This window comes from Populus euphratica, unplaced genomic scaffold (assembly GCF_000495115.2).
Source record: "Populus euphratica unplaced genomic scaffold, PopEup_1.0 scaffold197.1, whole genome shotgun sequence".
NCBI lineage: Eukaryota > Viridiplantae > Streptophyta > Magnoliopsida > Malpighiales > Salicaceae > Populus > Populus euphratica.
The window spans coordinates 443,221-456,853 of NW_011500022.1; the positions used below are offsets into that span (position 1 = coordinate 443,221).

Sequence of the window (13,633 nt, forward strand, 5' to 3'; positions counted from 1 at the left end):
TAAAGTTATTATTATCTTAGATAAATATTTATTTTTAGATTAATACTCATCTAATATGTCATTGTCTCAACATTGTTTTTAAAAAAATTTCATCTTAAATATTTTTTAAAAGTTAAGCCGCTTCAACCCATGAAATTGATCAATTTAAATTGGGTTAATTTTTATATAGTTTAATTAAAAATTCAAGTTAAATGAAGAATTAAATTGGAAGATTTTAAGATTGATGCATTTGACTAAGTTTAATTATATTATCAAATTTTTTTATATTTTAATTTTTTTTTTACATTTTTTTGTTTTAAAAAACAGCTGATCCAACCCTGTAGCACGCGCCGATATGCCAGTTCTGTGTATAAATAATCTTTTGGGCGTTGATCACAGGAGTTTTAAACTCTTATGGCGTGGTCAAGTTGTGAGTTTCAATATCTCTTGCTCAATGGGCTTTTGTTTTGATCCTCAGTTCCGGTTTGGGCCCTTGTGACTAAATTCTTCGTGCCTGTGTATCATGAGCTGGGCTTTTATTTTGAGCATCAATTGCATGTGGGCCCTTACCACATTGAGTATCATGGGCTTAGACCCCTCTTTACGAGATGACATGCCGGTTTATTGAACCAAAGAAGAAACAAAGCAAAGAAAATTCTCCAAAATCTGGTTGAAACTTGAAAGAAGTGAAATGGACACAAAGGCTTTAGCAAAATGAAAGAGAGCAAAACCCAACAAGGCCCCGTCAACTGAAAAGAAGCAAAAACCCCGAAAATCAAGACTTCCTTCAAACTGGGATCGTTGTGGAGATGATGATGAAGATGAATTTGGAGTCAATCTTGAAAACCCACATGGAGATAACCTTAAAAAACCAAACTTTGAGGATGATGGTCTTGTTTTGCCAAAGAGAAAAGGTGCTGACCTTTATGCTGACCTTGAAGCACCTCCTAGATGAAGCTCTATCAAAATGTCACCAAGTTGACAGCTTTCCTTCTCTTGAGGACTTCTTGGCTGGTATGTTTTAGAATATGTACCTAAGTTTTTTGAATTAAAAACTTGAATGATGATAAGCAATAGTAATTAATGTGCAATTGATAATGCAATTTGAATTGTTTTGCAATGAAATTTGGATGGATACTTGTATGGAATTGAAGTTGAAGTTTTTTCTTTATTTTTTTTAATCTGTTTCAAGTATAAAGGTTCTTTCTTGATCAGTAACTGGACTAGGCTTTCAAATTTGTGTGTGGTGGGGATTCAACAGGTTAATTGACATGGTAATTTGTTTAGGTTTGGTTGCAGTTTTCGTATATTTTGAAACATCTTCTCAGTTTAGGCTTCAGGTTTTTATTTCTTGTTTATTTGCTGTGAACATTTCCCATTTCGATTTGCTTCCGTAGCATGTCGTTTGCACTTTGCAATCACTTTGTAAAGTTGGGAAATTGATTATACTCTTGTCTGAATTGTTGCCAATTTCTCACTTAGCTAGCATTTTGACTCTGCACAATCCATTTGTTACTTGTTGCTGATGATTATTGACTTATAAATCTGACTGTATTGTTGGCAAGGTTACTGGTCCTTCTGGTGCCTGGTTTAGACAGTTGGTTTTTGTGTAGAAGAAATGGTTGCATGAGGCACACTGTTTTTGAGATTGTTTTTATTTTGATGTTGGTAAATTATTGACTTTAAGTGCTTGATGAAAGAGGAATTTAGGCATGGAGTAGACCCCTTGATTTTAGTCAGGGAGAAAGCATTCTATCATGGATCGGGGATGATAATTTTTCTGTGGAGAATAAAACTACTTCAACTCATGAGGTAATTGCTTATTTTTCATTTTGTTCATTAAATATTATCTCTCGTTTTTTTTTAGAGTAAGATATTAAAATGATAGCGAAAGGAGTATAGCAATTCAATTCAAATGTGTTAACTCATCTAATAATTTAATATTTAACGTAAGCAGCTTCTTGATATGCCATTAATTGTAGAAAGAGATTTACTATCACCTTTTTTAGTTTTTATTTTCCATTCTCTGCCCACCTGAAAATGGTCTGATGAAGAACTGTTAGAACCCGGACACTAGTTCATGCCAACGAAACCATGGCTTACCATTAGGCTATGTGCTAATTTTGAAAGTGCCTTTTGTGGTGATAAAAGTAATTTAGCTTGTGTTGGGTTCCCCTGTTACTCCAAGAGCAAACGATAATCTTAAATTTGAAAATTGATGTGCAGTAGTGTAAGGGTAGAGATGTTATACTGGGACACTTTATGTAGGGCTCTCTTCTTTAGTTTTCTTCAACTTCACATTCCTTAAATGCAAGTCAGACAAATTGTATCTTGATCCTGGTTCCTGTTTGTTCATAGCTTGTTGGACAAACAAAATATCATTTTTACAGGAAATATTAACACCCAAAACATATGCTCAAACCTAGGTTTTATTTTGATGGATGAGTGATTTATTTTATATTGACACTTACTGTATTTGTGAAGTTCAATGAGCATCTTGGAAAAGAAAAGTTTAAAGTGCTTTGCTATTGGTATGGGCTATGTCCGCATTTCCTTATCTAACAAGGAGAGTAAGGAACTCAATCCTTGTTGATAGGAGATTGTGAGAAAAATTTGGAGTCCAATCCTTGCCTGGAATATTTGTATAAAGGTGTGCCACTTGTCCAAAATGCGATTTAATGTTGTCAAATTTATCCATTTCTGTAGGCTTAAACATTTAAAATTTTGGAAGTGCAGAAGTACCCACAGTTTAGAATAAAGTGGTATTCTTGCATATAGTAGTACAAGTACAATGCATTATCTTCATGCTAATGCGGTTACTCCTGTTACTATCTTATTGGAATGCTACTTTCCTTTTCTTTACCTTCATATTGGTTGTCCAAGTTCTTTATATACTCTCCTAAAGTTTCCTTACCCATTTTTTATCAGGCATCATTTCTCTTCCTTAATTTGCATGCTCTTGCAGAACAACTAGCTAAAGTAGATGTATCAGGGAGGCTCTTCATTGAAGCAGATCTATTAGCAACAGAATTGGTATGCTCTACATGCTGATATGACCTTTGAATGTGTGTTTTATATGGCTTATCAGTTATTATCACTTTTGACGTCAAGAAAAGTTTGTCCAATTGTGTAGGGTCTCACAGAACTGGGGTGTATGAGTAACATTATGATGCTTCACGGAAAATGTTTCCTTTATTTACCTTGTACTTCATAAACATGTACAAAATATTCAGTTAGAAGATATATAGAAGAAGATCTCAGTGATTGCTTGCTAGTAATATTTAGATCAAGAACTAGCAGCTTGAAAATATTCTTCACTCAAATCTGTTTCTTGTTTCACAAGGCACTTCCACAAATGGTTAATCACCCTTGGTTCTTGTTTTGCTTGCGTTCTTTTAAATAATTTCTCTCTGATTATTAACTGGTGTGGTCATTTCTTGTTTCCAAAGTTGTCACTGTATGTCGCATAGTAATAAAATAAGGTTAGGATGAAAATTGCTTGTCTATTCTCTAGATAGGATATATTATGCTACGTGTAACATGGTTTATTGGACAATCTGGTCAGGGATCAAATAAAAGCAGCAGCCAGGAATATGACCAATTGCAAACAACAGGATCAGAGGCAAGCAGCAGTCATGGACCTGACTGAAAACCAACAACTCAAACTAGAGCAACCTTAACAATCTCTGAAGAATCGGCTTTGGAAGATTTTTCTGAGAAGAATAAGGCTGTCAATCAAAATACCAAGGTTTTTGGAATCAGGCTTGACCGTAGGCCATACAGACCCATTTTCATTTGTTCAGGGATCGGATGTCAAGGGTAATTTGAATAGCAATCAGTGTGGGAAATCCAATCAAAGCACAGCTCCTGAGCCCCCAGAACAGTTCAATGTGAGTTATGTTGTCTCTAGAAGCAGGCTGCCCACGTTTGAAGCAGAAGCTGCTGAGTCTAACCTGTATATGCTTCCTGGCTCGCTTAGTGAGACCAAGCTACTTGATTCTTCTTGTTTTGGGTCTGGTACTTTACCCATTTTAGAGAAAGATGCTCCTGGCACCACTGCCAGAAGTTAGAAGAAATCCACTGGTTCAGCAAAAAACTCGTACACTGCTGCCACCCCGGACAGCATGCTAGATGATTTACTTTGAGAAAACATCTAATTTACAAAGAGAAAGAGGCTGCTACACCTCTGCCACTACTTGCAAGAAATGCTCTTGCCTATGCAAAAACCAATTCTACTGCTGTCACTCTAGATGTACTTGATGACAACATACTTGATTTACTTTGAGGAAACATCTAATTTACAAAGAGAAAGAGGCTGCTACACCTCTGCCACTACTTGCAAGAAATGCTCTTGCCTATGCAAAAACCAATTCTACTGCTGCCACTCTATATGATGTACTTGATGACAGCATACCTGATTTACTTTGAGGAAACATCTAATTTACAAGAGAAAGAGGTTGCTACGCCTCTGCCACTACTTGCAAGAAATGTCTGTCGCTTCGGCAAAAACCACTTCAACTTCTGCCACTCAAGATGACGCACTTGATGATTTACTTGAGGTAACATCTAATTTGTCAAACCAAAACAATTTGCATCAGCCTCTAGAAATGAAGGCTGCATCTTATGAAATTCAATCTTCTTCATTCCATCTGTCAGTAAGTCGAAAGTTTTGGATTGACTTTGATTCATCGTGGGATACAATTTAACTGCTTGTAATTTTACCAAACCTCAACCATGTATCTTTATTTGTTGTGCTTAATGCAATACAAGGATGTATACTTCCAAGCTGCTACATGGATTCTATATTTTACAAGTAAAAAAATATTTAGGCATTTCGAATGTTACATCTGCTGCTAAGGTTTTCAACCACTCTGCCATGCATTTTCTCGACACCTTAGATATTCAATAACGTATTTCCCACCTTTCCTTGTACTAGTGGAAAATGTTAGGTGGCCTGTCATGTAAGAGAGGTGAGATGTAAATAAGTGGTTCCATGTGGTGCAAAGAAGTCTTTTCCCTCAACCCCGGCAGAAAAATGTCTACCTAGAACCAGCTGTGCACTTTAATTTGCAGAAGTCAACAAGGGCATGACAAGTTCTGTAGCATTTTGCTTCCATAACATTATGAAAGACAAAAATTGCCAGCAGAAGTCAGGCTGGCATCACAAATAGAGAGAGGTAGAACTTGATCTTCCAATCTCCTTAAAGTTCCACAAATCATTGGAAGGAGAAGAAAACAGAAAAAAAAAAAAATCCACTGTGTATTTCTTTCTTTCTATAACAAAATTATACTTTCAAATCTAAAACAGGAAAAAAGAAAAAGAAGAAGAAAAGGATAGAAAAAGGAAATCAATTAGTTAGCTAGACAAGCACAAAATTGCAGAAAAATCAAAGCCATAAGGCTCCAGCTTCTTTCAAAATAGGAACCAATTCTCCAGAAATATGAGCAGCCATAAGTTTATCCAATCCACCAAACAACTTTCCACCAATAAAAAGAGCAGGAAACTGTACTTTCTTCTTACTCCCCTTTCCACCATCATTGCAGATGATTTCCAATTCTTCTAAGGCACTAATCTCATCAGCCTCATCAATCTCATAAACTGCTGGATTCACACCAAGCCCTAGAAGCAAACGTTTCGCTACAAGGCTCATGCAGCATCCACGTCTAGCAAACACTATGATTGCATTTTCTTGTACCATCTTGCTCATATTTCCTGACCCTTTTAGCACTTCTTCAGTTGCAACCACCCCACCATTGTTATGGTGGGAAATAAGTTGAAAAGGGCTTATTAGAGGCTTGTTGTTGGTGTATAAAGGTTGCCATGACTTGTAAGGTATTGCCTGCTGCATGGTTAAAGACACAGAGAGACAGAGAGAGGAGAAGGTTTTGTGTATGTTGAACTAAGGTGCCTAGCAATGGCGAGAAGAGAAGGGTATATAAGAAAATGGAGAGGGGATGACTTGATAAATATGAAAGAGTCAGGCGTCAACGGCAGTTAGCCTTATTTTTTGGTTAAACGCTGCATGATGGTTGTGGCTTACGTTGGATTTGTGTCATCCTTCACTATTTGCATTTATTTATTTTTTAAATAAGAGCATGTAATGTTGCTACGTATCATTAAGAATGATCTTTTATCTTCTTGTCTCAATGATAAATGTGTTTGTTCTCGAATTATTCTATTGGATTTGATCTTAGTAAATTGATCACCCCTTTTTATATATAATTTAGTCGTCTAAAATTTATATTATAAAATAACTAAATTAACTCGAATTAGTCTAAAATAATATTATTTTAAATTTATTTTAAATATTATTTATGAAATGTGTTTTTAGTAATACAATGTAATATACTTTTATAAAAATATTTTTAATTAAAAATATATCAAAATAATATATTTTTATATTTTTAAATAATATTTTCTCATATTATTTAAAAAAATACAACATTAACACATCAAACCATAATATTTAATGTTTTTACATATAAAAAATAATTTAAAAAAATATTAAATTGTGTTACCAAGCAGAATCAAAATTGAATAGAATGTATAACGTTTATATATATATATATATATATAGTAGCAAACCATGGAAGATTTCTAACATTATAGTGTGCTTTGGTTTACATGATGAATGAATTTATTTATTTTCTTCCTGTTTCTTTAGGTTGAAGGGAGATAATTACTCTAGATTTAGGTTGGTTTCCATGCATGATGTATAGAAGTACTATTTAGCATCCCATTGCTCTTTCTTAAAAGTCACTGCTTTATTTGATTGGATTTATTTATGGGTTAGGCGTGAATATTGATTTCTTTACAAATTGTAAACGTCAATTTTTTTAATTCAAATTTTAATAATTATGAGTTGTTAGATTAAGTTTTAAGTAAATTTATTTTCTAAGTTATTGTTTGAGTTTCAATCCAAACATCGAATCAAGAACACTGAGGTAAATTAAGTAAAATTCAAGTCTCTCTCTCCCTATTTCGCCATCTTACTTGTATTAAATATATAGTACTTTATAGTATTTTTGTTTTTTATATAATTATATCAAAATAATTCGAAAATACAAAATCATTATTTTATTTTTTTAAAAAAAAAATACTTTATAAACATGCTCAAATACGAAAAAAAACAAAAATACTTTATAAACATGCTCAAATACGATTTCAAACACAAAAAAACAAAAATAAATGATATATTAATCTTTATCTAAGAATATTAAAAAATGATATATTAATCTTTATCTAAGAATATTTTTATCTAAGTTTAAAAATATTTTTTTTTCTCTTTCTTGTTTCTTCTTTGTCCTTCTCGTCTCTCTTCTATGCAAAATAATTATTAACAATTACGTTTGGATCACACTATAATTTATTCCCAATATACTTATATCTAAAAATCATTAATTATTATTATTAATTAACTACTTAATCTCTTGCCACGTATTTGACCATACACGCGAAAGAAAAATGCCGCTGGCGCGAGAGCTGACGAAAGCTAAGCGACAAACTTTAGCCTTACAGACGCATCATCAAGAGTCCGCGTGACGCCAAACCCGGGACCCTCCACGTGGATCGGACGGCCCTCTCCCGCGGTTATGACGTGGGGTCACGTCATAAAAACACGCCCACGTGTTCCAAGTTTACGGATGACGATTGTGCGCTTCGCGGCTGCTCCGTGGCTTCTAGAAAAAGATAAAAAGTATCAAGTGGATTACGGCCATGTTTTTTCTATGTTTTACAAGTTTTTTTTTTAAATTAATTTTTTATTTTTTATTTATATTAAATTAATATTCTTTTAATATTTTCAAATATTTTGATATATTAATATAAAAAATAATTTTTAAAAAATAAAAATTAATTAAAAGATAATATATTTAAATAAATAATTAAATATAAATAACTTGAAATAACTGAGATTTTATTTTTTTATCCAAACCTACAAAATATGCAAAGAAAATGGGATTTCTTTAAATAAAAAAATATTTATTTAAAAGATCTTAAATTTATTTATCAAATTGTGTTACCATGAATTGACATAACAAGATTGCATTAAATCTAGATGACACTTAACACAATTAGGGTTTTTATTTTTTCATGAAACTTTGTGTCAATACTAAATCCATTCATTTTGATCCCATTTAAAATAAATAATTAATGAAAACAATAATACTCTTGGGTATAATTTGGGTATAATTTATGAAGACAAAATCTTGAACATGATTGATATAGTCGAACCAACACATAAAACATTTATACATTAAATTAAGTCATACCTGTTAACAACATGGATCGTTACTGATAGTTGTAGATGAGACGGAAATAATAAAGATTAAAAAAAAATCATATTTAATAATAATTATTTTATTTTTAATATGTATTATTATCTAACAAAATTATATTTAATAATAATTATTTTACTTTTAATATTTATTATTATCTAACTTGTATATTTAAAAAAAATTAAATTTATTTATTTTTAATTTTAATTTATATTGAGTGTAGAGATTTATAATATTATAATAATCAAGTTATAAAACTTGACTAATCTAACCAGTTAACTTAATACTTGAACTAATCTAGGTTTATAAAAAATAATTAATATGACTTGATACGGTCAAAATCCTGACTAACCTCAAAGTTAAATTTTAAAATTATGATAATAATTATTTTATTTTTATATTAACTTGGGTTAACCAGGGTTGTCCTTTAGAATCCATGCCTCAGGCCTTATTCTATATCAAAATATTGAGTCAGATTTTAAAATTATGATCTGGGTAGACACATGACTTGTCTTGATTAGATTTTTAAATTAGGTGTTAAAATTATAATGATAACAATTTTAATTTTTACGCTGACTTCAGTCAATAGTTAACCAGTCCAATCTACTTTTTTTTTTCTTATATGTTTTAGTTCAATCATTTTATAATTAAAAGAATTTTACAATGATTTTTTAAAAATATAAAATAATAAATATTCTCTTAAAAAACACATTCCTTCCATATCTCTAAATTTAAAAATACAAAAAATTACACCATCATTTTCTCAATAACATATTTACTTTTATATTTGTGTGTCTTCTACCAAAATAGTTCTCATCTTCTTTATTTTTATTGTTTTTATTTTATGATAATAACCAAAAATTATCATAAATATTATTTTCTTTTTTACTTGTTATTAACAATACACAACCCACAAAAACTATAACTAGTGCAACTTTTACAATGACTTATTTTCACTCCGAATCGCTTCTTTAAATAATTAAAAAACTCTAAATATATCTACTTTTATATAAACATGCTTTATAAGTTCAAAAGATATATAAATAAACAACCTTAAAATCCATGGTAAGAGATCTTCTTTTAATGACAAGAAATTCTTCTTCTTTCTCTTTAAACTAGACGGTATAAACATACACATCGTAGCCTTAATAAAAACTATTTTCCTCCACCATGGATGTTAAGCTTCGAATATGACTCCCTTAAACCTTTGAAAACCTTGTTCTCTATGTATTTGTGCTACTCAACTCAAATATATAACATTTCCAACCTTTAATCTATCTATCCGTTTTAAAAACAACTTGATTTTCATGAGGTTTTCTCATTTACCATCTGTATCAAATATAGAACATGAATCATGATTAAATTAGCCAATCTCCATTATACTTAAATAAATATAAATGTACACATTGATATATTTTTTATCTAAAAATAAAGTATGATTCCTAAAATTTATTTACATAAGTTCTACCTTGCCAACTCAATACAGTTGATCAGTTTTTATTAAAAAAAAAAAATCCTTTAATCAGTGGCGATGTAAGAAGAAAATCTATTATTTATAAGATGAATATGAATTTATTTGTGAAAAAAGAGAGAGAGATGACAATTTTAATAAAAAAAAAATCACCACATACTTTTTTTGTAAAGTTGAACTAATTAAATGCCTTTAATCACTAAATTCAAATGTTTTAGATCAATTAAAAAAATATTATAACTTGTATACATTTAATTAGTTTAATTTTATAACTCAAAGTTGTTGAGTTATAAATCACTACACCGCTACCATAGTTGGAATAATTAGATTCACTGTTTTTCACAATATTATTCTTAGATCAATAAGTGAGTTCATGAGAGCTTTTTATCAGTTTGTTCAATGGCAACCTTTAAGTTGGAATAACTACATCACCTTATCCTTTTCTCTTGTCACAGGTAGCTTTCCAACCCTTTTTTTGTTTACAATTTTCAGAGGGGTGTTTCCAGGAAGCCACTTGCAGTTTTTCTTCTTTTTAATAGAAACACGGCCGATATATTTGATAAATTATACACTTACAAGACAAGCCTAGTCAAACATGTCTCGACCAATTAATATATTGATTTATTAATTTAATTTGAATTATTTTTTAAATTAAACTTAATAAAAAATTAATTTAGTTAATTAATCAAGTGAACTTTCATTACTATTGACATCTAATTTTATTTTTAAAAGTAAAATTAAAAAATAATATATATTTTTTAAAATCTAATAATATTCTCAATTAATTAATTCAGGTCAACCTTAATTTACTTGTCCTATCAATAATCTAGATCGGGTATTTAGTTAGGTTAAGTTTAATAACTCTAACATCATCATCAAAAAGATTGGTAGACTAGAAATTAAATCAATAACATAATCTTTGATCTTGTTGAAATATGGGAATTGTAGGTGTACTGGTATTTTAATTGCAAAGCAAAATAGCTGTTGAGATGCATCAGTGGCAACCAAATTTGGCCAGCATATCCACGTAGCGAAGTTTTATAGGAGCATGAACAAGCTGCCTAACATTAATTCAAGACCTGAAACATCAAGAATTGACCAAGAAGATATAATTGTCAACACGCAAGGATTTGGGAGATTCCCACCACCTCACATCGGATCCTTACCTCAATATCTAACCTAAGATTAAGATAAATTAATCTCAATTAATAAAATGGTATATATGGTATGATTAAATTCGTAACATATTGTAAGAGGAATATATCCATCATTCACGCGATTAATTAGGTGATAAATGGAATTGTTGTCTAATATACCATAATCTAAGCTTATCTAAGCTTTAAAAGTTAGGTTTGATAGTTCAGAAGATTTGTTCTTATTTTTATTTTTTTATTTTTTTTAAAGTTTGAACATGGTGGCTATGCAGCTGATATGATTGCATATCTTTAAATTCGTTGGGGAAAAAAGAGAGAAAGAAACTAGTTGGCGCATAAAATTTAATTTTAAATTTAAAAATAAACAACAATGCATGAATGCATCATTGAGGATGTGAATAATTTAATTAAGACCAAATTAATAAATAAATTATCTAATACAACTAAAAAAACTTAGAAAAGCTCTTCTTTGTTTTTCAAGTTTTAATTTAGCCACCTTCTCTTTTCTTTTCTTTTTTTTATTTTATCAGTTTTTTTACCAAATTAATTGAATTACCAAGGAACAATTTTTATTTTTAAATCCAAGCTAGGAAAAAAGTCATGTTAAATTTTTTTTTTATCAATTTCATTTTCAAATTTTTTTTATTAGTTAGTTGAGTTAATTTTTAGATCCGTTAAATTAATTGAATTATATTATAACAATACTTACATGTATTAATCTTAAACCTATATTAGATAAGAAATTAGGTTGAAAAGTTTTTTCTATTAATTTTATTTTTTTTGTTGGCTAGCTAAATTGCTTTTAAAATGATGAAATTAACTAAATTACATCAAATCAATTAACATACTGTTAATATTGAATATAAGTTAGGTAAGAAATAGAAGCAGAGAATTTTACAGTTTAGACAAGAAATTGAACTAGAGGGTTACCCACAAAGCATGGCTGAACAAGTAGAATTCCTACTAAATTATGTTGACTCAAAACCATTTGCATTAAATCAAATCTTAATTAGATTAAGATCAGTCAATCCTGACGGGTTTATTATATGTTTTGTTCCCCGACATGGAAAGATTTACACAAGCCTTGCACTCCGCACAGGGAGAATAATGAATGGCGTGTGGTTAGATTGAGATGCCTCGCAAAAAACACACCTATTTTGTTTTTATTTCTTTATTTTTTTTTATTTGGGGCACCAAACTCAGACAAATAAACTCAGCTCAATTAAATCACTAAAAATCTAATTAAAAACCAAATCAAAGTACAATATATTTGTCTGAGTTAATGTCTAATCCAATTTAATTAAATGTTCAGCCCCTGAGTTTAGCTCTAAATTTTACATATCAACCTACCAAATCGAGTCTTGAGCTGGAGCAGCATTACAAAATCTTTACTTAATTAAAAGCCCGTTTATTTTAGCAAATCTTTAACCAAATACCATGTTTATTTGAAAAATTAATTTTTACTTTTACATTCAATTAATTTTTTTCTAATATTTTTAGATCAATTTAATATGCTAATATAAAAAATAAAAAATAATAATAAAAGATTATTTTGATGCAAAAAAATAACAGCTACTAACATTGTGCAAAACACTACCTACATTTTCAATCCTGAACTATTCATTCACAGCTTAAATTTGAAACAAGATAATCCCCTCTCAAGGGCCAGGACTTTGAACCATCGAAGAACAACAGTATGAATGTTGCTACAAGTAGGTGTCCACGCACGCAAAGGAAATTGCATCTTTTTAAATAACAGACATTACGGACAATCAATGCAACAATTTGTACTTTCCATCTCACATCATTGAGGATGAGAATAATTTACTTAAGACCAAATTAATGAATAAATTACCTAATACAACTAAAAAAACTTAGAAAAACTCCTTTTTTTTCAAGTTTTAATTTAGCCACCTTCTCTTCTCTTTTCTTTTTTAATTTTACTTTTTAATTTTATCAGTATCTTTTACTAAATCAATTAAATTATGTTGGAACAATTCTTACATGGTTTATTTTAAAATTCAGGCTAGGAAAAGTCATGTTAAATTATTTTTTATTTTTTAGTTTCATTTTCAAAAAATTTATAAATTTTTTTAGTTAATTTTTAGATCGGTTAAATTAATTGGATTATATTATAACAATACTTACATATATCAATCTTAAACCTACATTAAATAAGAAATTAGGTTGAAAAGTTTTTTCTATTAATTTTATTATTTTTTTTGGCCAACCAAATTACTTTTAAAATGGTCAAATCAACTAAATTATATCAAATCAATTAACATACTGTTAATATTGAATATAAGATAGGTAAGAAATAGAAGCAGAGAATTTTACAGTTTAGACAAGAAGTTGAACTAGAGGGTTACCCACGAAGCACGGCTGAACAAGTAGAATTCCTACTAAATTATGTTTGCTTAAAACCATTTGCATTAAATCAAACGTTAATTAGATTAAGATCAGTCAATCCTGATGGGTTTATTATATGTTTTGTCCCCCGACAAGGAAAGATTTACACAAGCCTTGCACTCCGCACAGGGAGAATAATGAAAGGCGTGCGGTTAGATTGAGATAACTCGCAAAAAACACATCTACTTTGTTTTTATTTTTTGGGGCACCAAACTCCGTAAGCAAGACATTATAAGTAGTCAAGAACGCATAAGAACCCCATCATCACATGAACATAAGACATTATAATTAGTTTGTTATCACAATACGTTACTGATTTCACATTTAAAGGCCTCAACTGCAT

At 30.2% G+C, this 13,633-nt stretch overlaps 2 protein-coding genes across 3 annotated transcripts; one reads left to right on the top strand and one right to left on the bottom strand.

Annotated features, from left to right (window-relative positions):
- Nucleotides 1–608: 608 nt before the first annotated feature.
- LOC105141982 (uncharacterized) lies at nt 609–5,218 on the top strand. Of its 2 annotated transcripts, XM_011049409.1 has the most exons (4): nt 609–993; nt 1,690–1,791; nt 2,908–3,012; nt 3,545–5,218. In XM_011049409.1, the coding sequence occupies exons 1-4, from the start codon at nt 931–933 to the stop codon at nt 3,626–3,628; spliced, it is 354 nt and encodes a 117-aa protein (XP_011047711.1). In that variant the 5' UTR covers nt 609–930; the 3' UTR covers nt 3,629–5,218. The 2 variants fall into 2 exon arrangements, with proteins under 2 accessions (XP_011047711.1, XP_011047710.1); XM_011049408.1 differs by lacking the exon at nt 1,690–1,791 and having other exon boundaries at nt 2,945–3,012.
- Nucleotides 4,996–5,953, bottom strand: LOC105141981 (glutaredoxin-C9-like). Its single transcript, XM_011049407.1, has one exon. The coding sequence runs from the start codon at nt 5,826–5,828 to the stop codon at nt 5,367–5,369; it is 462 nt and encodes a 153-aa protein (XP_011047709.1). The 5' UTR covers nt 5,829–5,953; the 3' UTR covers nt 4,996–5,366.
- Nucleotides 5,954–13,633: the final 7,680 nt, after the last annotated feature.